We start from the raw sequence: 24,757 nt of genomic DNA on the forward strand, positions 1-24,757 counted from the left end.
TTTGAAGCCAGGAAACACCCCTAATCCTAGCTTCGTCTCTCCTTGTGTCTGTGAGATTGGGGCCAGCGCCTCATCCTTCAAAGCTTTGCATTTTCTTATCTTCCCTTTCCAAAGAGAAATAACAGTAGTAGCCATCTCATGAAGCTACTGCAAGAATTAAATGAGAAAACAGTAGTAGTAGTAGTGATAATAATAATAACAATAATAAGGCTACCATGTAACATCCACTAGGCATTAATGAAGTGTTTTACTTGAAGTGATTTCATCCAGTCCTTACAAGAGCTGGATTTGCAGCACTACCAAGAAGTAGACATTATTAGTATTGCTGTAGTCCTACAGAAATAAAAGTAAAGTGCCTGGAACACAGTAAACATACAAAATAAGACGTATTATTTTAAATGTGTACTCCACACTTCACCTAAAGAATAACTGAGGAAGTTTGAAATTAAAATCAAATAAAGTTACATAAAGGGAAATAAAAGACACAAAGCCATATGCTATGAGGACATAAGTACAAAATATAGACCAATATATAAGCCTAGAAATATATAATAGGCTAATTTATAATATATAATTATGTATTAATATAGAACATATATGTGAGAGAGATGAGATGTTGTGTGTGTGTGTGTGTGTGTACACACATACACCCCTGTAACAGGTCAGCTCATAATTCAGAACGTCTTTAAACTGCCACCAGTAGAACACAGATATTCCTTAGGTGCCTGTTCTGTGGAGCACCCAGCCTCCAGCCCCAGCACAGCCTTTTATTTTTTTAACTTCAGTCTGCTGTAAGAATATTATGATACTCTGCTTGTGTCTTGATGAGATAAAGGTTCAGAAGCATCTCTGAGCTTCTTGAGAGCCAAAGCTAAAAATGAAAGAGGATGAATTTTCTAATGTTGCTTGGACATCTGAATGGTAGCAAAGACAGGTACCACGAAGGCCCCTGGCCTCTAGCCTGGGGGGTCGGTTTCTTCCAGTTACTTTCCAGGTATACTCATCCTTTCTAGGCTGCTCCTCAAGCTTCCCCTTCCTCCAATGCACTTTGTAATTCACTTTTAGGGCAACTCTGGCACTTTCTTTCCCATTCCTGGTAGACATCGCTCTACCTTTAAATTTTGCTGAACTCAAGCAGCATCTCAGAAAGAAGAGGAGAGCTTTTTCTCCTTTACTTTTCTGATTTAAAAAAAAATGGGGGGGGAACTACACCACACCATTGAATGTATCTTATGCCATTTACTAAGCCTTAACTCTTGGGTCCCTCCGTGCTCCAGAGGGACCATCAAAGCTCACTTTCTCAGACATACCAATTCTTCTCAGGAGTAAAATATCACTCAGATTTGCCCTCAACAGAAATTCAATCAACCTTCAAATTTCTGTTCAGCACATCCCGTTCTTTTCTTGTGGTTTCAACTCGCATGCTTGGATGCTTTGGATGCCCTCACAGATTTTTTAAGTGGGTGGCTTCATTTGCTTAATTTGGGCTTAGCAAATAGACTGCTATCAGGACTGCCTCCTTTGAGCCCCCAGCCCCAACCAATCTGTTATTTTTTTAATTTGATTCTTCCAGCCTCCATCACTAAGTGTGTTAGAATATTCTCCACACAGCCCTGTGCAGCAAGACCCTGGAAGCCACAGCTTCAGGCTGCTTGGCCCAGGCTCGCCCCTCTTACTTGCAGCACTTTGGAGAATAGCCACCAGCTTCTCTCCCTTTCCAGCCAATGAAGCCACCCAGGACAGAACTTTGTGTCTAACACACAAGTGCAGTCATCTCAGGGAAAAGCAGTCAGTTAAAATCTCAAAAGTTGTCCACTCTATGTCATGGAGGATGCTGAAAAAGTGGGCACAACATGACGGTCGACCAAAACCAGCGTCACTTAACAGACCCAAATAAGGTTGAACCCTATTTAGTCTTCACTAAAGTGGTATCATTTCCTGAACTGGCAAACATGCACCTCTGAAAAACTTTCAATCTGCACAAAATGTGTTTAATGACTTACTAGATGAATAGGTCTTTTCAGGGCAGAGAGTCTATCTTCCAGGATTTTCCCCCACAATATCAAGCATTATACTTCGCACATAGTATTCAAAAGTATTACTGACTTCTGATGGTATTAGGATTTTTGTCCACACTATTTCTTGTGCTTCTCCAGTTGATTCTGACCTCCTGTGTGTCATTTTTATCTTGAGGGGGTCTTTCTGACAGGACTGGAGGATAGGAGTTCTTCTTCCCTCACTATCTTAGAGATCAAATCACTTTCCTGAGAGTACAACATTCAGGTCTGTGCATATTTAACACAATCTTGAAGCTTTTTGGTACCAACTCACCAAAAGATTTTGGATGATGCCCCCCCTCCACCATCGCCTGCAAAAAAACAGAATATGTAGTCGGCAAAGCCCATTACCAATGATATAATCTCTTTTTCTGTGTGAACTTTATGATTTTTTTTCTTTCCAAAATTAGGTGTGGCTGTCTTGGCATCTATAACCAAAACGATTATTCCTGGGTATCAGAGATGAGAAGTGTTGCAATATCTTAACAGCTATGACACGTAAAAAGCATAGAGGGTGGAGTAATCTCAAAGATCAGTATCTAATCCCTCAATGTAAAGATGAAGACTCAGTCTTAGAAAAGTCAAGACTAGCTAGGGTTCAACAGGAAGTTACAGCCAAACTGAGAGCAGAACCTGGTCTGTGTCAGTTTCAAGGTGGGTACCTCCACCGGAGGAGCTTGGTGTTGGAGTGGGGCATCGAAGTTGCATTTATAGGGTAGTTTACAGAAGACTCAGAAAGCATTAATTACCACACCAAAACAGCAGGGGATACTGATGAAGAATATGGGTGGGTGTTGGCTTCCCCTAGGATTCCTTGATGCCCTGTTTGACACAGATGCTGATACACATTTGGTTTTAAACATTTTCTCTTTATGGTTTGATCCGTCCATGTCACATGTAAGGGGGTGCTGCTACTGATATTGTTGGAACTCTCATCAACCTGCTGAAGACAGTTAAAACATATAAAATCATGCTCATTTAAAGGCATACCATTGCCTAGAAAGCACAGAAAATACTTGCCTCATCTGTCAAAGAGGTGTTACAGAGACCAAAGCCTTATGAGAAGTCTTTAAACACCCAGAAAGCACGGTGTAAAAATGCAAAGAACGTGTTTCAGCACCACTGAAACAAGTTGACAGAGAAAGAACTTTACTTGCTGAGCTTGGAACTGAATTTGAAGTCCGCACCTAGCACAGCACAATCAGTACTCGGTCAATACTCTTGAATGAATTACTGACAGACTTTTTAAAAATCAGAATTATTGTAAACTGATGCTGCCTTTTGGGGGGGGTCACTTTTTTTTTAAATCTCTCCATATATTAAAAAAAATTAATGACAAGAGTTAAAATTACAGAATACTTTAAATGTTTACATTTAAAGAATTAACACTTTTAGTACCCACAAACACAAAATGATCATTGTATGGAGATTATATCAGTAGCTAAACTTTGGTCCTTAATAGGTATGAAGCCTCAATTAAAGCCTTCCCCACTTCCTCCCTCAGGTCTGAGGTTCTGACCACTTTTATCCATTGGGCAAGTTTTTATTTTCATGTCCCATTTGGGACACAGTTATTCTTTGAGAACAGTCTTCAGATGTTACGCATTAGGCAAGAATCAGTCGTGATCCTGGATAGAAATGACCACAGACGTGGTTAGTTTTAACCAATTCGCAAATTACCAACTGGCTCCTGAATCAGCCAAGTTCTCTGACTGTCCCTGAAAGGTCTGGAAGCAAAGCTGAGTGCGCCCTCTTATGGCAAGTGGGAAAGAAAGAAATGGCTTCATTCTCCATTGTGACTTCACTTAGTGGCACTGCCCACGTAAACCCAGGATCTTCAAGTTCCAAGCTGACAGAATATTAACTCGTCTTCTCCTTACCCTGGAGGTCTGTGAAGATCTTTGTGTTCTGCTCAAAACAATAGATATCAAACTCAGTGGAAAAGAACAGTCAGAACGCCTACCAACTGGTCACAGGACTTCTTAAGGCACCAGCTCCAAGCTTCTTCTGCACTCTGAGCCAATGAGGAGACAAAACCACATGAATGCAGCTAGGGACATAAGGACATAAGAGCCTATGCAGCTGTGCCAGGGGCAAGAAGCTGCCCATTAGGGCAAACGCACCATGTAACCCGAATGTGGCAAGAACAACCATGCAACATCTCCACTTCTAGACTGGCCCACGTACTGAAGAAAAATCCCTAGAGAAAAGCTGAGGATGGAGAGGAAGAGAAAAACACTCCAATAAAAAGGTGGACTCTGTAGAACGTAGCCTCTGCTCATTCCCACAGTCTGGTGATGGGAGCTTTACTGACCGCAGGTTCTCAAAGGCACCTGAGGGAGACTCCACGGCACAACCAAAGAAGGAAACCCAAGGTGCCTATGGCACAGAAGCCATTCTCCAACAAGCTCTCTCCCACTACGGACGGAAACCGAACAAAAACATCCACTCACTATCCGTTCCTTTCTGGCCTTATACCCAAGAATCTTGTACTTGGTTAGCCAAACCAATTTGCCTTGGTCAAAGAGAAAGGCACATTCTTTCTTTAGGTTGACATAATGCCAACAAGGATTTTGGGGACATGTATCCTTCACAACTAGTATAATTTTACTCTCTTCTATGGTTGCTGTGAAAAAGCAGACTCCACCTCAGACCTTCCCAGATGTGACTTGTGCATCTAATTTCACTTAGCTAAATGACAGAGTCCATCCATTTTTTTTTTCACACATTCTGTCCGTCCACATAATTTATTGACTCGCTACTATTCCAGGCTTTGTGTTCAATTCTGGGTATACGGAGATGATATATCTTCAGGCTCACAGAGTAGTTGGGAGAAATCGCATTAGACCCCCAAATTATGTTTTGGGGGTCCTATGGTTGGACATGTCTCTGCCAGCTTTGGTTGCTTCACTTGTTCAAGGAGAGAGCTGACTGGACAGTCCTTAAATCCACGGCCACTACTTGCAGATGGGGCTAGTCACAGCTTAGCCCCACTCACAGCCTCGCTCGGTGGACTCGGTGGGATTTCCAAAGCGTTCCCCACCCTTCCTTAGGTTTAAGACCACCCTCCGCCCCTTGGAAGACAATCAAAAGTTCATGGGCAGTATCAGTGAAGTTTACAAGGAGTAAGGAGGAAGGGGAAAAGATGAGAAAGAAAGCACAAGTCCTGCCGAAAGAAGAGAGGGAAATTGAGGATGACTGTTAAGTAAAGGAGAACTCACACATGCACATAATCCTTCAGGTCTAGGAAGCTGAGCTTTATTGAAAAGTTTAAACAAGACCTTTCAAATTTAACAAAGCAGTATTATGCTGTCTTCACACATTAATGTCAAGTATCATTTGTTACCGCAGCTAAAGTAGCTATATCAGAAAAACAGCAATTGTTCAGAGTGCAGTGGTCACTCTGTCCATCTGAGAGTATTGTAAGTGAACAGGGCTGCAAGAGAGGCAGGTGGACGTAGGCTTCCTGACACCAGGATGCAAATCAGGAGTCTCAAACATCTGGACACGTACAAAACTAAAAAAAAAATGAATCCCTGAGCTTCAATCTGAAAACATTCATGTTCACGTTCCTTTTGTGTGAGACTGAACTAGGACGTCCCTCCTGGGCAGCCTTGGGCTTCTGCTTCACAGATATCATCACTGGGCTACAGGAGCTGGTGAAGAGTACACTAATTTCAGGAAAAATAGTGGTGTTGTCTCTCCACAGGACTTTCCTTCTCAAACGAGTGGACCGATGGCCTTCGACTGCTGGCCTGCCACACATTTAAGAGTTCACAGATAGAGATGACTGGGTGCATTGGTCTTCAAGTTATTTCAGATACAGTTGTTCTTGTTGCTGATGCATGTAATTTATTTTTGAAGGCTCCAGCAATTTACTTCACTTGATCAGAGCAATTTCAACATTTGCTAATGAGCAGCTCTCACAGTTAAGTTTGATGGAATCGTTATGACTGACACAGCTGGGGTGTCCCTGCATCTGACTCTGTACCTGCTGCATGAGAATATAAGGTGTCACTTAGATCTCTAAATACAAGGCCATTTAACCGAGAGCCCTTTAAGGCAGAGATGAGAACTGGGTACTTATACACAGAGCTTAGTTCAAGTCAGTGTCAGATTATTTACTGATGAACAGCACAGCTTAAAAATTCCAACTTGTGTCAATGTGTCCTATGTGGTGGGGTAAAAAGGGAATACAACATATTCTAAATTGTAAGGATAAACAGAATGGTCACAATCTTTCACAAGGCAGTGACATTTTAAAAGGGAGGTTGAGACACCAGCTTCATATTCGGCCATGATTAGACCAAAAAAACCTTAAAAAAGCAGATGCAGTTCTAATCCTAACTGGAGAGAACTGGGCATCTTCAATGCTATAAATTTTTTAGATTTAAAAATACAAAAGGATTGGGAAAGAAAAAGTATTTTAGAGAAATTAAGCAAACAAATTTTGACATGACTTGACAGTAAATGTCTCCAGTCTGGCTTTCACTGGTACTTCTTCATTAGATTTATCATTTCATCATAGAGCCGCCACGGGGCATCCAAGCCCCAGATGAAGTCTAGATGCTCCCACTCAGGAATGTGCTTGTGGTACACCAGTTTGGGGATCTGGGTCAGTAAGACAGTGACGTCCTTGTAGTCCGCGAGCCAGTCCTGACCCCCGCTCCAGACAGTGGTCGGTACCATCATGCCTTTCACATTGTAAGCGGGAGGGTAACTCTGTAATAAAAACCCATGGAAAGCTTTGTCTTTGTTGTTTTAATTGACCAAAATACAATTTCCATGAAACACTGATTAGCAAATCTGATCTGAGACTAAAAGACTAAATTTTGAAAATTGTTCTCAGTTTAATTTGAGTTGCTATTACTGGGACCAGAAGCAGCCTAACCCACAACAGAAGAATACTAACCATAACCACTGCTATGCATACATAGGAGTTGTTACCCTGTGCTGGGCATGGTCACACATTTCATCCCCTGGGAGGAAGGCGTCCTCCTCCCAGGCAGTTGATGCCGAGCTGTAGAACCAAACAAAGCGGTTGGGAAGGGACTCTGGAGTCATACCCCTCCACCTCTCCACCTTCTGGGATGTGACACAAGTCACAGAAATTCTCTAAGTCCCAGTTTCCTTCTCTTTAATAGTAATTATAATAATCACATCTATGTCACAGGGATATTGTGGGACTTACATAAGAAAAACATGGGCAGAGTACCTCACACTTTAGAGCCCTTTGCACTCAAAAAATGGTCAAGTTATCTGCATATGGAAAAAACGGCTTAAGCAATGCAATCTGGCCAAGACCCCCCCCCCCAGCTACCAGGTATGCTGATCATGACGGATGACAGTGATGGAGTGATGGTGGTTGACCCACAGCCAGGGGAAGGACAAAGTCCACAACACAAACTGCAAAGCTTCGCTGTTCTGGGATTGACAGAGGGAAAAGGAGGACCATGTATAGTCAACGCTCCCAAACATCTCCCACAGCACCTGAGCCCAGCCAGAACTCTCATACCTCACACTGGCTTCCTCAATGAGTTTTCAGGGCTCATGTTAATTCCAAGACTTGGAAGACTTTACCTGGTTGTAATGAAAATAATTCTTGGCACTGCTTCCCCAGTCAAAGGCTTGAAACTTATGCGATTTAACACTCTAAAGAGAAAATAATTGGGGGGGGAAATGTTATCTAACACAGAAGTTTGAGATAACACCACAGGTTGGTAGAGCTAGCCATGTCTTCAGAAACCAAGTTTACACCAATACCCCGATTTGTTCTTCATTTCCAAACTGCAATTTAAAATAAAACGGCATTATTTTTCTCTCCTTTCCTAAATGACTCAACTTCTCATGCTATGATTGAAAAGTAGCTATTACATGACACAATAAGCAGCCACACATATATGCTGTGAATGATAACTCGTCAACATTGCAACCATTGGAGAAATTTTATGGTGATGTTTTTGACTGAAATTTGAATCTTAAACTTTTTCAAAGTGCTAAATGTCTTACCTGGGAAAGAAATAGATATTACATAATATATATGGATTAATCTACTTTTATATATATTTATAAATATGTATTTATGTGGAAAAATATTTTTATATTAGTATGTAAATATATTAATTATATATTAACATACTTATATTGATTTATATTAACACTATGTCATGTGTACATTAATATATTTATACATAATTACACATAATCACCATCATATTCCTACATATCCATTTTATTTGACAAGTTGTATTATTTAATATTATAATAATTTTATTTATTTAACACTTTTTCTTGAGTATCAGTACCAGTATAATCACAAAATTGTATTGCACACTAGAACAATTCTAACTAGTTGGGGATACTAGAGCCATGAAATGATACTGTGTATGAAATTTAAGTGTATGCGTATCTAGAATATCATGATCTAAAAATATTATCAAAAAGTCACTTACTTGTATATTTTGAAATAATGCAAATCCATACCTCCTCTATAATCTCAAGTTAAAAATATGTCAAGAATTAAATCCAAAATTAGCCAAATGAATTGGAAACTGTTTAAGCTTTGGCCAGAGGGTGGTGCCTTATAAACAGGAAAAACCTAGACATTCTTTGTCAGAACTGCTTTTTTTTTTTTAGTATATATATGTATATAGAATCTATATTCTCTATTGAATATAGTTGCCAGATATTGAATATAGCTTCCTGTGCTATACAGTATGAACCTGTTGTTTATCTACTTTATATATAGTAGTTAGTATTAGCAAATCTCAAACTCCTGATTTATCCCTTCCCACCCCCTTTGCCCCTGGTAACCATAAGTTTGTTTTCTATGTCTGAGTCTGTTTCTGTTTTGTAAATAAGTTCATTTGTCTTTTTTTTTTCTTTCAGATTCCACACATAAATGATATATGGTATTTTTCTTTCTCTTTCTGGCTTACTTCACTTAGAATGACAATCTCCAGGTCCACTCATGTTACTGCAAATGGCATTAGTTTATCTTTTTTATGGCTGAGTAGTATTCCATTGTATAAATATACCACAACTTCTTTATCCAGTCATCCATCGACAGACATTTAGATTGTTTCCATGTCTTGGCTATTGTAAATAGTGCTTCTATGAACATTGGGGTGCATGTATCTTTTTGAATTAAGATTTCCTCTGGATATATGCCCAGGAGTGGGATTGCTGGATCATATGCCAAGTTAATTTTTAGTCTTTTAAGGAATCTCCATCCTGTTTTCTGTAACGGCTGCACCAAACTATATTCTCACCAACAGCGTAGGAGAGTTCTTTTTCTCCACACCCTCTCCAGCATTTATCATTTGTGGACTTTTGAACGATGGATATTCCAACAGGTGTGAAGTGACACCTCATTGTAGTTTTGATTTGCATTCCTCTGATAATTAGTAATATTTAACATTTTTTCATGTGCCTATTGGTCATTTGTATGTCTTCACGGAGAATTGCTTTTTAGGGCTTCTGCCCATTTTTGGAAGGGGTTGTTTGTTCATTTGTTATCAAGTTATGAGCTGTTTTTATATTCTGGAATTAAGCCCTTGTCAGTCTCATCTTTTGCAAATATTTTCTCCCATTCCGTAGGTTATCTTTTTGTTTTGCTTATGGTTTCCTTTGCTGTGCAAAAGCTTCAATTAAGTAAAATTCTACTGGTTTATGTAGTAAAAGACAATGTGATATTAGATACTACATGGGAAATGTTTAGCATCTGTTTTCACCATTGCCAATGCCAGATATTAATACCTGTAGCATATTTAACAAGCAGAATAAAATATGGATTTACAGCACCTGTTAGTGCATCTGTTCCCTAGCTCTAATTGTCAGTGAAAATATATCAATGAAGCTGTCCTGCCCCTGTAGACAGACCTCAGTTTGTCACTTTCTCACATACATCTTTAGCATTTATAAGTAGCACCAGGAGTGAGTGTAGAATACAAAGGGAAAATGTGCCTAGATTCAGATTAAACTTCAGATTTGACTTTTGTGCTCAGAGTCACAGATTTCAAACTACCCCCCCGAAAGGGCATCTCAGGAGGAGGGAAATATATTATTTTACATCAATATACACAATAGCATACCACTGTCATACATATAACAGAAAGAGAAAACTGTTTATAAATAATATTCAGTGGAGAAAAGTCAGAAAATAAAATTGAACATGCGCTATGGTCCTACTTAAATGATAATCATAAGTGGATAAAGATCAGGTGGAAATGCTTATACTATTAGGAGAGATGGTTTCTAAAGCGACATTTAAAAACAATTTTTACATCCTGTTGGTAATGAAAATGTATAAACAGGTCCAATCTTTCTAAAGTATAACACAGTCTAGAAGTCTGAAAGCTATGCCTACCCTCTGATTGCTAAGTCTGCTTCTGCAATGTACCCTAAGAAAGTAATCTGCCTCATTTGTAAGAATAGATCTCTGATTTAAGAATATTTGCCCCAAGATGCTTCATTATTGCCAAAAAACCTATTATAGTAATAATAATAAATTCAAGCAACAAAAAACTGTCCTCAGTTATAAATATTTTAAAATTTAGTTACTGACCTGAAAAAGTAGTATTGATTATGACAGACACCGCTACTTGCTCCCCCACCCCAATGCCCATTCTTGCCTTCTTCCTTTCAGTAATAAAATCCCTAAAGTGTTTGCTAAGCACATGGCTGCTAGGGTAGCAACCACCTCCCTCCTGTGCTTCTTTCCTGTGGGCTGGGACTGCCATGGAGGTGACCTGGCTTCAACCAGGCAGAAGACACCAGCAACCCAGGGACGGCACTGCTCCAGTGCAGAGGGGACAGTCACACTCCACCACCACAGTCATGTGCCTCTGATGTCTGGACTGAATCCGGAGAAGGAGAACTATTTATTTAGGGGATGTATTTTAGGGTCTTTGATACAGCAACTTAGCCTGTATCTAAGAAATACAATGCTGTTTAATTAAACAAAAAATAAAGCTATTAAAAAGTGTATGTAGCACAATCTTACTTTTGTCACAGAAATAATTATACCAAAAAATGATAAGATTACACTGAAAGAGTTCAGGACATGCCACCACAAAATACATTGCTTTCCATGATGATGACTTTGAGTTAAAGGCGCTAGAAAAACAGCAGATGCAAGGACACTGACCTTCCTTTTTCTTCCTAAAAGCAGAGACAAGGCTCCCATGTGAAAGAAGCCCTCCCTACACCAGAAGGAAGAGACGTTCTTATCACCAGAGTCTGAGAGTGGAAGCTGGGAGAAATCTGGACAGAAAGGCCTTGTGAAAATAAGTCTCATTTCTTGTTAAGTCTCCCACAACTGCCACTCTCTGTTCAACCTCGCATATAAGCACTTAGGTCTCGCTACTTCTGTGGGTCTTCATTTTTCTTGTGAGGGCTCCCATGTACACGTAAATTAAATTCATATGCTTTTCTCCTGTTCATCTGCCCCATGTCAATACCAGTCAGAAACCCCAAAGGGGTAAAGGAAAAATCTGACCTCCTTGTGATACCCAAATACTAATAATAGTTACCCCTGGTGGTAGACACATGGGTGATATAGTTTCTTCTTTGTATTCACGTATTTTTAAAAACTTCATAATGAATATATATTATGGGTATAATAAAAATTATACTAAACGCCCTTTTACAGTGTTAAAGAGCTTACCTAATGAATATTTGGGTTTGTTTTTTTTTTCTTAAGTAGGAGGTTTCAAATCATAGAGAACATCAGATCATATGTAGTACTTACTAAATTACAGATCCCAGGGACATACCCCCAGGAATTCTGACTCTCAACAAGTCTTTGGCAGGCCAAGAATTGGTATTTTATATAAAGCCCTACGTAATTTTGAACAGCACTGTAAAGGTACATCAGGGCTGGCCTTCCTCAAATAGGAGCAAGTTCCTGGCTCTGGGCACAGCCAGCAAGGGAGCCAGAGATTCTGGAGGGTTCTCTGAAACTTGTGAGTTTTATAAAGAGAGTAAGATTTACAAACTAAATTTAAAAACTCAGTGAAGAACTAGGCTTTACAACTATTGAGAAGTGAACGCTAATTACTTAAAAAATAAGATACATTTCAAAACATACTATGGATAAAATGGCCTTCAAAGGCACCCCCAAACTTCACACCTGAATTGTCGCCCAAAGCCTGCCAGCATCCAGGCCCTGCACACCTTCAGCAGAAGCCGCTCCCAGCAGGTCCCAGGGCCACCTGCACCAGCGTGTCCTGCACAGGCAGAGAGGAGCAGCCCTGGCCAACAGCCCAGAGTGGGGAGAATCAAGAAGATCCCATGAACAGCTGCACAGAACAACTATTTTCTTGACAAAGGGATGACACAGGAGGCAGAAGAGCAAATGGCAGGGATGCTTCTGCAGTGACTCTGGCTTCAGAAATGTCTGTGGGGCACATTCCAGTGCGGTTAGGACCTAAAACCGCAAGGTCACCACTGGGCGCAAGAGCAGTGCTCTGAACCTCAGCCTGTGGCCTTTGACCTCAGCCAGCTGCTTGATAAAAGGGCTGGAACGAGAGCAGAAGCCTGGACTGCAGCCAGTCCCCGGGCTCTACGGCCAACCCAACGCCCCAGAGGAACCTGCGAGACAAAAGGCTGAAGGAATGCCAAGCTGTGACGTTCAACGGAGGACGCAGTCCGACAGCCTTGGCCGCCCCTTCCTAAGAGCCTCTGAAAGGCCAGGCCTGGCAGTCATCTGTGCTCTGCTGAGGCCTGGAGAGGCCACGCATGGGTATTTCAGCATCTGCCTTCAGCCTAGGACAATCGTCTTCCACACAAGGGTGCACTGATCCTTGAGGGGCAGAAACTGGGCCTTTCTGGAAGACGTCCATTAGCTAAGAGGGTAACAATGTACATAAACATAGGGGTATTTTGATGACCAGGACTACAAAGGGGAAAAAGTGACTATAAACAGAGATGTGGCTGAGGAGAAAAGCAGGGGCCTGAATGGACATTTGTGGGTGAAAACCTGAAGACGTTGGAAGGTTTCAGGACATCCTTCCAGAGGGAAGTGTCTGCTCTTCAGCGTGTCATGAGCTGCCCGTGTTCCACAGGCCCCTCTTCTAAACCAGACCCTGGCACTGAGTCACGACCACTTAACACTGGGCCTCACAGTCACTAAAAGGGGCTAAAAGCCTCAGGCACAGTCTTGTCTGGTTGGGCAGGGATGCGTCCAGGGGGAGGTGAACTACGGCACTCCCAACAGACAGGGTTCCTGGGACAACCGAGGAAGGACACTCAAGCGCCAGTGATGTCCCAAATTCGGCTGGGCAGAAGAGTCTACTGGGCGGAATCTTTTGAAAATACAAACTCTCTCCACTCAGCACCAAAAATGAATGAACTACTGATGCACATGGGTTGGGTGAATCTCAAAATAATTATGCTGAATGAGAGACGCCAGACAAAAGCAAATATATACTGTATGATTATCCTTAGACAAAACTCTGGAAAGTGCCAGTAACTTACAGTGACAAAAGCAGGTAGGTAGGTGCTCGGGGCTGGAAGGGCAGAGGGTGGGGAGGGTGTTAAAGGGGGCCTTTGGGGGTGATGGATATGCTCACTGTCTCAACTGTGGTGATGGGTTTACAGGTGTATGTTATGTCTGGGTCAAAACATACTAAACTGTACACTTCAAATATCGTATGTCACTTATACCTTGATACAGCTGTTTTTTAAAAACTTAAAGTACAAATTCTTAAGTCCAAATGAATTAGAATCTCTAGGGATGGGACACAGGAGTCTTTGTGTTTAAAAGCCTGGATTGAACATCTCCACCAAAAACCCAATTTCCCGTACTTTTTTAAAACAATATTTTATTAAAAGATGTACTTTTTTTTAAATGGTTGATTTACAATGTATTAATTTCTGGTGTACAGTATGGTGATTCATTTATACTGTGCTATATAGTAGGAACTTGCTTTATCGATTTTACACACAGTAGTTAGTATCTACAAACCCCAAACCCTCAATTTAACCCTCCCCTCCCCTTCCCCCACCCTTGGTAACCACAAGTTTGTTTTCTATGTCTGTGAGTCTGTCTCTGTTTTATAAATAGTTTCATTTGTGTCAATAGATGTACTTTTAAAGGCAACTCACATGGTTCTGATGCAAGCAATGACTGCCAGGTGGAAGATATCCACCACATCTTGGCTTGGAGCTTAAATGGCGAGTTACTTCATATTTGAAAAGAATTTAGGGCAGAAAATAGTACAAATAATATGTTCTGAGGTAGAAGCAAGTCCCTGACATACTGTCAGGTGGAAAAACAAAGGAAGCTAATAAAGAGTAAGTAGAAGAATAAATCCATCTATTTCCACAATTATTTCTATTCACTTCTTTAACCACCTCTTTCTGAAATGATGTACAGCAAGAGATATGGAGTAGAATGCAAGGACATTTCATATCTCTGGCTACACATTTTCTGTCTCTGTGAAGGATTAAAGAATAATTTCATTTTTCACCTTAAGAGAATTTTTATTATTTTACTTGTATGTGATTTATAACTTTTCCAGAATGAACGTGCATTACTTCTTTGATGTGTGACAAAACAGTCACAAATCTATTTTAAAAGTCAGTGGCTCTCATTTATACCTATGATCGATTTAGCTCTGGTTTACCCACTGATGTTTCAGGCATATGGTGTTCATGGGTTAATGCTGAAACAGCAGCTTGTCTCCAATGCTGCTCTAAAATATTGCTTTATGAAGCAACACAGAAATAAAATAGGCCTGGGACTCAATGAAAACTGACAGATGGGAGGGAAAAGAAAAGCAAAAACAAGTCAACCCCAAAGGCTGTCTGATGGACTCACACGTAGTACAGTCTGCCCCAGAGAGGATAATAGGAACACGCACACACACAGTGACAGGAACCCAGGACTCCGGGGGAGGAGACCAGGTCACATGCGTACGCAGACCTTCTGCTTGCTTCGTGGAATGCACAGAACTTTCTAATGCTGATTTCCCACAAACCCCCACCGCACTCCTGGGATGCCTACCTGGCTCCAGTGTAACATGTTTTGCACAGAAGTTCCGGCAGGACAGTGTGTTGTATACACAGGCACTCTAGACTGCAAAATAAATACATGAAAATAAAGAATGAAAACAGCATGAAGGAGGCATTGATAATAAACATATTTTGCACCTGGAAGCATTAAAAACTACCAAGCCACAATCTCATGTACATGAGACTAAAAGCAGGAAAAAAAATCCTTTGATTACAAATCTGTCCTATAAAAATATGTACAAGCACACACGCACACACACACACACACACACACACACACACACACAGAATACATATGAAGGAAATACAGCAACGTCGTAACCATGGGGCTCTGTGGGTTGAGATGACTGGTCTTTTCTTTCTTCTTTACATTTCTTTAAATTTCCAAAGTTTTATGTAACAATCACATCTTGCTTTGATCATTAGAAACTAGAAAAATTAACATTACTTAAAGAAATTCCCTAGAGCCTTCATCCTAGAATTTTAAAACCTGTTTTCAAAATGCAACATGACAAACTACAGATGTATTTAGAAACACCAGCATGTTGCTGGCCAAGGGTTTAATGTTTTATAAAATAAATAAATAAATGTATACACACACACACACACACACACATACACACACATACACACATGTAAGTGTATGTGTGTAAATGGTCATTCCAAATTTCAACACACTTGAGTCATTTTTTAAAAGAAAAAAGATCACTAGAATAAATACAAATATCAGAAGTTAACATGACGACAGATCTTGTTCAACAGTTTCCGTGCAGGTAAAACGTAGAAAGCTGACGGAGGCTGGTCTGAGACTAGTTGCAGAGGGCATCCCAGTTCATTCTTGTGCCTCTTAAATGAAAGACCCTTTAGAGCTCTAATGAGGTCATCATGCCTGCCTCTTCTACACCTTCCAACACAAACAAGCACGCTCACAGATAAAATAGAATCACTCAAAGTTTAAAGTCTTAGTACAAACATACATACCATATTTAAGTTTTTCTCATTAAATCCGCACAGAACAAAAAAGGCATTTCCACAAAGCTCCTTCAGGATGACATGAGTGCAAACGTGTGTACTTATCCACTTCAAAAACTTACTCTGGGGAAGAAATTGTTTCACCCCAAATAAGTCCTACAAAATAAAAAAACATCTCAGCATGGTATACCTCAGAACACACACACACACACACACACACCCCTCAGGAGCAGAGACACATGCCAACAGTCTCCACAGACGGCCTCAAAAGAGAACTGGCAACTAGGATACTCATGCGATATCGTTATAAAGGCAAAAGCAGACATTACGGACGTGTATCAAAAAGTCTCAGATGCACTGGGGTTTTTTTGTTGTTGTTTTTGGTTTTTTTTTTGAATTTTTTATTGGTTTATAATCATTTTACAATGTTGGGTCAAATTCCAGTGTAGAGCACAATTTTTCATTCATACATGAACATATCTATATTCATTGAGACATTTTTTTCTCTGTGAGCTACCATAAGATTTTGTGTATATTTCCCTGTGCTTTACAGTATAATCTTGTTTATCTGTTTTACAATTTTGAAATCCCGTCTGTCCCTTCCCACACTCCGTCCCCTTGGCAACCACAAGTTTGTATTCTATGTCTATGAGTTTATTTCTGTTTTGTATTTCAGATGCACTGTTAATCAACTACACTTCAATAAATTTTTTAAAAATTTACTCTTCTAAAACACTGATAAGTTATATCTAAAAGTCATTATTAATAAAAACAATTACATTTTTAAAAGTCCATTTAAAATAATTTTATATGAGATTAAACAAATCTTGAAAAAATTGTTTTTAAAAAGTGAATCTCAGATGAAGAAAAGGAGGCAGAAAATCAAATAAGTTTGCAGCAGACTTCTACAGTGGGAGAGAGCCTTAATGATCACTCATCCCAGGGCCACCCCCAAAGGTTTCCTCTGACTTGGATGAACTGTGAAACTGTCCATTGTTGAAACTGTGATCAGTCATTGGGGTATCTGCCTAGGGCACATACATCTAATCCGATTCTACTGGCCAGTAGGCCAAACCTGCCCACTGCCATTTGGGGTTTTTTAGTACTTAAAAAAAAAAATTATGATAGGACACACATAACACAAAATTTACCATCCTGACCGTTTTTTAAGTGTCTGTTTCAGTGGCATTAAGTACATTCATTGCTGTGTAACCCTCACCACTATCTATCCATCCCCAGAACTTTTTCAGCATCTCAGACTGAAACTCTGTACTCGTGAAACGGTAACTCCCCATTCGCCCTCTGCCAGCACTGCCTGTTTTTACACATAACGAACACAGATGAGAACATCTGTGTTCACGTCTTGACACACCTCTTCACACATCGTCTCTTGCTGGTTCCACACTACAATGGCAGAGTTTAGTAGCTGCTACGGAAACCAGATGGCCCACAAAGCCGAAAATATTTACTATCTGGGCCTTGACAGAAGTGATTACACTGACCCTGACCAACGGCCACTGAACCCGCGCTTGGTTATCTCCACGGCAGTCACTGTGCCTTTAGGCAGATCTCCCTGTGTTTGTGTAAGAGGAAATAGGAACATGATTTTCTTCACAGTGAACCCAAATTTGCCCCCCCCACTATAATTTATTTTTGCTAATGCCTCACTTCTGGAGACACAGACAGGAGTGGAAAATCCCAATGTCTACAAAGGCAGTTTTATGGGTTGAATTGTGTCTCTCTCCAAAAAGATATATTGAAGTTCTAATCCCCAGGACCTCAGCATGTGACCTTCTCTGGAAATATGGTCTTTATTGAGGTACTCAAGTTACACAGTTGGATGCTGTCTACATTTAAACAAAACAATACATTTCTCTCTGGAGATAGGCATGTCAATTCACACACAGGGTCTACAGGAGAAGACCCCAAACTGAGCATGGTGCTTAATTCTGAGGAAGCGCCTAGGAGAAGCCTTGTAGTTAAAGCGGACTTTATGGGTAATCTCTGAATTGTTTATAATGAAAACCAAAGCTTCTCTTATCCAAGGTATTTAAAATAAATTCAGTTAGAGGGGTCCACATCTTATGTGTCTGTCTGGTCACTGGTACGGAGAATCCCATCTTTTGTGAGAGTCAGATTCTGAGGTCAGAGTATAGCCCGTATTTCCTGTGAATGTCTTTTAAATGGCCAATAGATACGTTACGAATATGTTAAGTGTATATTCCTGTAAGGGATTTCATGCGTGTGTATAAGTGCATCATACATAAAACACAGACTACGCATGCATAATGGACCATCTGACCTCAGCTGGCTCACAACTCCTCCTAAAAACTGCTTCTTCCTTGAGCAGAGGCTGGGGGGTCCACACAGCTATAGGGTTGAGCCCTGATGAAGTTACTGGCTTGTGCTTAGGGGCCATATAATAAAATATAATAGTAACAGTGCCTTCAGATCATCCTCCACGTGGCCAGGGTAGGGCTTGTGGAATAGCATCTCCTGTCTCCCGCCCACTCCTCTGCACAGACTCCCCATGTGTAATAAAGGGCAACTTCAAGGAGGTTTAAGCTGCCTTCTCCTGCCCTTCCTCATGCTCTCTTTGTGTAGTGGGTGGGGGGCTGCATGGCTGAGAACAGGGGGCTCCAGTGTAGAGTTAATGATACCTTCTTGACCCCCCAGCCTCTAGATGTAGGAGTGAAAGGGGGAAAGAAAAACAATAAAGAAATCCCACTGTTCCACTGAGAGCAAAGCAGAGGAGGAAGACACACCTTCTTCCTCCAAAGGCCAGTTCTTCAGAACTGAAAAGGAGATCTGTGATGAAAGGGAGTTGGGGCTGGGGGTCGGAAACCCAAGTACCTTTGCGAGATGATCTGGAATTTGTCCGATTTTAGTGAGAGGACCAATAGAGAACTCAAGTGAAACCACAGGAGCCAGGGCAAAAAACATTTTAATCTTTCTGGCCAGCTTGGGGATCTGTGAAAATGCTATAAAACCTGTGGGAACAAAAAGAAAATACCAGAATTCCATTTTCTGAGACTTTCTCTGAAAAGGCAATGGCAGAGGCAACCTGAGAACCGCGCAAGCAACGCAGCCGCCAGGAGGCCAAACACTTGAAAGGAGGGCCTCTGAACTCTTACCCCAACACCGAGTTTGGTGAACCAAACATTTAAGTGCTCCTTTCAGTTTTCAACCCCGATATGCACTGGAAGAAATCCGGATGGCTAACACCGGAAGATGTTTTCTGTTCCTTGAATACTGTGAGCCAGCGATGGAAAGCCTGTCTTCCTAACAGCTCCACCCCTCCACCCCCTCCCTCACGGCTCCCCTCCATCCCTAAGGACCATGAACAAACGCACTCAAAGCAGTTGGTGGCTGCTGACGCAAAAGGAACTTCCGCAGTTAGAATCCCCTAGCTTTAAAATATGTTTTAGCTGACTCTCAGGTCACTTCTTGCCTTAAACTTGACCCCAGAATGTCTCCTTTGAAAGCAGCAGGGCAAAGAGACAAGTCGACAAGTCATGCGAGAAGGAATATAGATGAAGAAAAACGCTTAAGGCTACTAAGAAGGAAGGCAACGGTGTCCATGTTATTTTTTGTTTGCAGCCTCTCAAGCAGGCAAAGAGTGGTGGGAGTGAGGGTGAGGCGACCTAACCGTGTATATCCAGACACTTCCAAGTGTTTGTACCTTTCCTAGGTAATTTCCTCCTAGGCGTGTATTCTAAGGAAATTGTGTGATAGGAACACAAAGATATTAGTCACAGTACACACTAAAAGGGGGAACTTAATAAATTATGGGACAGGTCTCCAGTCCCTAATCATAGGAGTTCTTGTGTGCTCAAATTAGAGGCAATTTTTATTTTCTTTAAACTTTGCTAAATTTTCTGTTTCTGTTTACAATGAAAGCACATTACTTTTCTAATCAACATAAAATACAGATGACTTTTAAAAACTGTAAATAAAGTGTACTATGGCATCCTTGTAGGTAGCTTTAGTCTACTTCACTTGAAAAATCAGCGTAGTTTTCTGTATATAAGTCTCTGCACTAATAAAACTTCTTGTTTTCTACCCTGTCACATCCCCATACTGCTTAACTAGAAAAATACGTTATTAGGCTGGGGTTTACATTAATTCCTTCAATTAAGGGAACCGTACACTATGTTCATCTATTTATGTTTAAGTCTGAATTTCCAGAGAAGACTAAATATTACCAAAATCCTTTGCCCTATTCATTATTTCTGCTTGGCACTTAAAAAAAAAAAAAACTCCAAAAACATAAAACCCTATCTGAACTCACATAATTTTTTTTATATTTCACTTTTAAGAACAAACACAAACCTGTAATAAGACATCATCTCAACCCCCAATCTTGATTATATACATACCTATCGTGGTGCCTTGAGAGTGACCCACGTAATACACTTGTTCTTGGCCAGTTTTATTCAGAATGAAATTAATTGAAGCAGGTAGGTCATAATTTGCCATCTCATCATAACTGTAATCCAAAAAAAGATCTTTCATCAATGCATTGTACACAAATACAACAGTGTACAAATAATAGGTGTGTGGTTTGATTAGTTATCACAAACTGAACACAGCTGAGTAAACTGATCCTGAGTGTAAGAAACAGAACATTACCAGGCCTGCAGAAGCCCCCGTGGGCTCCCTTCTAACCCATGCCTCCCCAAAATAACCATGAGCCTCATTTTTCACATCATAAATCAGTCCCATCCATTTCTGAACTTTTCTGTAAATGATACCAAACAGCAAGCATCCTTCTGCATCTGGTTTCCTCCGTGACACTGCAGGTGGCTGTCGGCTGGCCACTGTGTAAATATACCACATTTTATATTTGCTCACTCACTGCTGATGGGCATCTGGTAGTTTCCAATTTTCCACTGTTACAAATAGTGTGACAACAAATACATTCTTGGACATGCCTTTGGTAAAAGCTCTGATTCTCGTGTTTCAGGTCCTCAGGTAGGTTCTGGTTTTACAAGTGGTAAGCAAGCCTGAGGGAGTCCGGGGTGCTGACCTTCTGTAATGCCTGGTACTGAGATGCAGCCCTGAATCCGTGCGCATGCGTGCAGACTACTACCACCACTTACGATGTGCCAGGTTCTGCGTCCTCTCCTTTAAGCCCCCAGTGACCTTGTGAGCTAGGTATTTGTTACCTCCATCTTACAAAAAGGGAACAGACACAGAGGGTTTATGTCACATGCCCGGTGTTGTGCGGTTAGGAGTAAGAAAAAGAAGGGGAGAATTTCCGGAAAAAAGAAAAGTGATCATTTGGAGTACATGTTTATGGAGGAAGGGAGAAAGTTATGGGACACAATTTACCAAGCAGCACCCTACCACCAGGAATGCCAGCATAACTAAAAATTCCTTATTGAAGCTAATTCTTAAATGTAATCGTTTATTTATAATTTTACTGCTATTTATTAAGTTTCCAACAAGGTGTAAAACCTTCCACAAACCATCAGTTTCGCAGTCATACGATCTTGAGTTACCCACCTATTCGCCACCCAGGTCTGCATTAAAGGTACCAAGGAAATAGACCCTGTCATGATCAACTCAAACATACCTGAAGGCCCAGAATTCATCCTGAGAAACGGAAAAAGTCTTGTGTTTCCGAGACCAGGTGTTTCCCCTGCTGTTCCCCATCCACACATCAAAACCAGCATCTGCCAGAATGAAGCCCAGGCTGTTGCTGGGCAGGTTGGTGACCCAATTACTGGAATCTGCCAGCAAGCCATGCTGCAGGAACACAGCTGGTCTGGGACCTGGAAAACATTCATGTCTGGGAGTTAGCAGTGCCAGGCTTCAAAACAACCATGATATCTTGCTAACCAGATAAGTCACACAGGATCACAAAGCAAATAATGAAACAGAAACAAAAGACCAAGGTAGCGTTATCATTCAGCAACTACACTGCATGAGGGCACCCAGGAGCTGTATGCTTTCCTTGGGCACATTAGGACACTTCTCACCCCTCAAAGGTGATTAGGGCTGGAGTGGGGAAGAAGATTTGACTTTAAAAGATCAGAGTCAAGTTGACCAAAGAAGGACCTTAGTGACATATGGGGACCACTGGGCAGGGCTGCCTTGTCCCTGCTGGTCACCAGTAACTTAGAAGGAGTGCCTGCACTGCGCTGGTCCCCCGGGGAAAGGACAGTTGGAGTGAGGCAGGAAGAAGGCCCAGCAGGGGGCCAAATTCCTCGTTGCTTGTTTCAACCTGTGTCTCTTCAGACACTTCGGGGAAAGCCAGAGGCTGCGTAGGTGACTTCACGGGGGAGTCCTGAGAAAGGAGGAGCGGTTTCAACAGAGATGGGAGAACCGAGGAGGGGAGAGCAGGATAAAGAGTGAGGCAGTCAAGCCAGGACTGAGGCTGGAAAGGGGGGCAGGTGTCAGTGCGTGGCAACCAGGCGTCAGCTCCCCTACCTTGCCTTGATGGGTAAGGTTTCAAACGTCCATGAAATCTCTCTATACTTCCCTCCCTAACCCCCAAGAACCTTCAAAGGAGACATGTGGGACTTGGCAAGTTGAAGACATACCAAGAAACTCTTTAAACACCATCAATAATAACTCCTGGATTCCCACAGGCAATGAGAAGCCACTGATGCTTTCCTGGGAGGTGACCATGAAGCTCAGGAAAGTGCAGGCGGCCAACTCAGGCATGTGCCCAACATGCACATGCACCCACCATGCACGTGTGCCAATTATGGTGGCTGAGGGGCTTCCAACAACACCTGCAAATACCCCTACTATAGCCCAGACCTACCGTTACCCCTGCACGAGGCTCCAAACAGTCCCAGACCCCTTGCCCTATACTCCATGGAAGGGTTTCTCAAAGCTCCTATATTTGCCCCATACACTGAATTTCCATGGACTTGATTTTATCTAAAACAACCACTACTGCAATCCAGTTATAAAGAGTCTATGTTTAACACAAAAAGAAACAAAGAAAATATATTTAGTTACTTGGGAATTTGGATAAACTGTTTACATTAAGAGGTAATCTGTGGACGCTCATTACCTCTATGCCACAATCAGTTGGGTACCTAGAAAATGAAAGTGACTGCACAGTGATAAAGAGAACACACACACAACAAAACAAAACAAAAACAGACCCCAGGGTGACAGCAAAGCCCCCAGTGTGGGCGGGGGGAGGAGATGGTGGAGAAAACGCAATGATTTGTTAAGACACTTGTAAGAGGGGAAGGAAGCAGATTGAAGTCACTCTTCTCTAATTCCCCTTTTTGTTTGTTGGGTTTCCCCCATCCCTCACTTTCAGCTGAGTATAAAAGCTCAGTGAACAACAGATATAAAAGATGGTGCCAGAAAGCAAAAAAATAGTGAACCTGCTCTTTAAAAGCCAGGAGTTTCAAGTCTGAAGGATCTGAGCCAAGAACTGCAAAGAGTCTGGCAGCCCCCTGGCTTTTAGGTGGGAAATGACAGCAGGAGAGGGGAAGCGCTGAGCCAGAAAGGTAAACAGTTGAGAAATGGGACAGCCTGCAGCCACCTCAGGCCTCTTAGCTGTGTCCTGTTCATTCACTTGAAAATTCTTTACTGAGACTCTTACTGTATAATAAGCAGGGCACTAGAAGTTTAAAAAAAAAATCAAGTAATTGAAAGGACACGTTACATTCTGTGTAAACCTGTCCTGGTACCGCCTATGTGTGGGCCACAGTGCTAGATGCAGGGACACGGAGGTGTAAGCCACGCTCCTTCCCCCGTGGAGTCCCAGGCCAGCCAAGGAGACAGGCACACAATTACCTTCCAGCATGGCATGTGAAAGGCCAGACCCCCACACAGGAAAGCCCAGAGGAAAGAGAACAGAACTCGGCCGTAGGGGGAATCGCTGAGCCAGTCTTGAGTGAGAGACAGCTTGCCCCACAGAGGGTGCGGGTGAAGAAATGGGAGCCTGGATTTGCGGAGGACTGAGGCTGCACAGTAGGCCTCAGCCAGACGGGCCCCTGGCGTGCGCGTCAGAGGCTCCCGGCACGGTCTGATGCACAGGCAGCGCGGGGAAGCGCTGGGAAGGTACAGTGCCTTGTCTGACCTGGGGAGAGAGGGGAGGCGAGGGTCTTCCTTCAGGGGTGCACATCCCTCCAGACTGAGCCAGCTCCCCTTTCCCCCAGAACAGAAGGGCCCCTCTGAGGAGGGGACTGCAGAGGATACAACCCACTGGGCTTCCAGAGCCCATCACTCCATTAGACATGATGGGTCACCAACAAAGAGACAATAATAACAAACCCTGGCCTGCGGTGGAAAACAGGTGCTAAGCTGCTGGTCCCTTCCCTCTGGTATTCAGTGGATGCAAAAGGCAGCAGAATAAACAAGGGCGTTGCAACAGGCTACCTGCCTGTCTGCCAGCCTCTCCCACCTGCTCCCACCGCGGGGAGAAAGGAAGGCATGTGTCTTCCTTCCCACCCCATCACCAATCAAGGACTTAAGGATTTGCTGGTAAAAGAAACTTCTCTCCAGGAGGGTTATATCCACTGCTACTCACATCTTCCAGTGAATTGTTTTAATCAGATGTCTTTTTACCCTGCTGGGAGAAGCTGATTGAAGTAATAGGTGGTTATTATTGTGTGCCCATGTGCTCCAAGGTGCTGTGCTGAAAATCCTATGAAGTGAGTACTATTTCTATTTAACAGAACAGGGAATCCTGCCTGAGAGAAGTCAAGTAATTTGCCCAAGACTGAATAAGAGCT

The 24,757-nt window shown here is 41.9% G+C and overlaps 1 protein-coding gene across 2 annotated transcripts in view; it reads right to left on the reverse strand.

Moving 5' to 3' along the window:
- Positions 1 to 5,293: 5,293 nt before the first annotated feature.
- Positions 5,294 to 24,757, reverse strand: part of LIPA (lipase A, lysosomal acid type) — a 124,803-nt gene continuing 105,339 nt past the window's right edge. For both annotated transcript variants that reach the window (XM_072971582.1, XM_072971581.1), the window contains exons 4-10: positions 21,625 to 21,823; positions 20,426 to 20,535; positions 18,900 to 19,036; positions 16,056 to 16,202; positions 15,067 to 15,138; positions 7,638 to 7,709; positions 5,294 to 6,779 (exon numbers count right to left, since the gene is read on the reverse strand). In XM_072971582.1, coding sequence (XP_072827683.1) covers positions 6,546 to 6,779; positions 7,638 to 7,709; positions 15,067 to 15,138; positions 16,056 to 16,202; positions 18,900 to 19,036; positions 20,426 to 20,535; positions 21,625 to 21,823 — 971 coding nt within the window. In that variant the 3' untranslated portion in view covers positions 5,294 to 6,545. The remainder of the gene's footprint in view (positions 6,780 to 7,637; positions 7,710 to 15,066; positions 15,139 to 16,055; positions 16,203 to 18,899; positions 19,037 to 20,425; positions 20,536 to 21,624; positions 21,824 to 24,757) is intronic.

The sequence above is a fragment of the Vicugna pacos genome, chromosome 11 (genome assembly GCF_048564905.1).
Source record: "Vicugna pacos chromosome 11, VicPac4, whole genome shotgun sequence".
Classification (NCBI taxonomy): Eukaryota; Metazoa; Chordata; class Mammalia; order Artiodactyla; family Camelidae; genus Vicugna; species Vicugna pacos.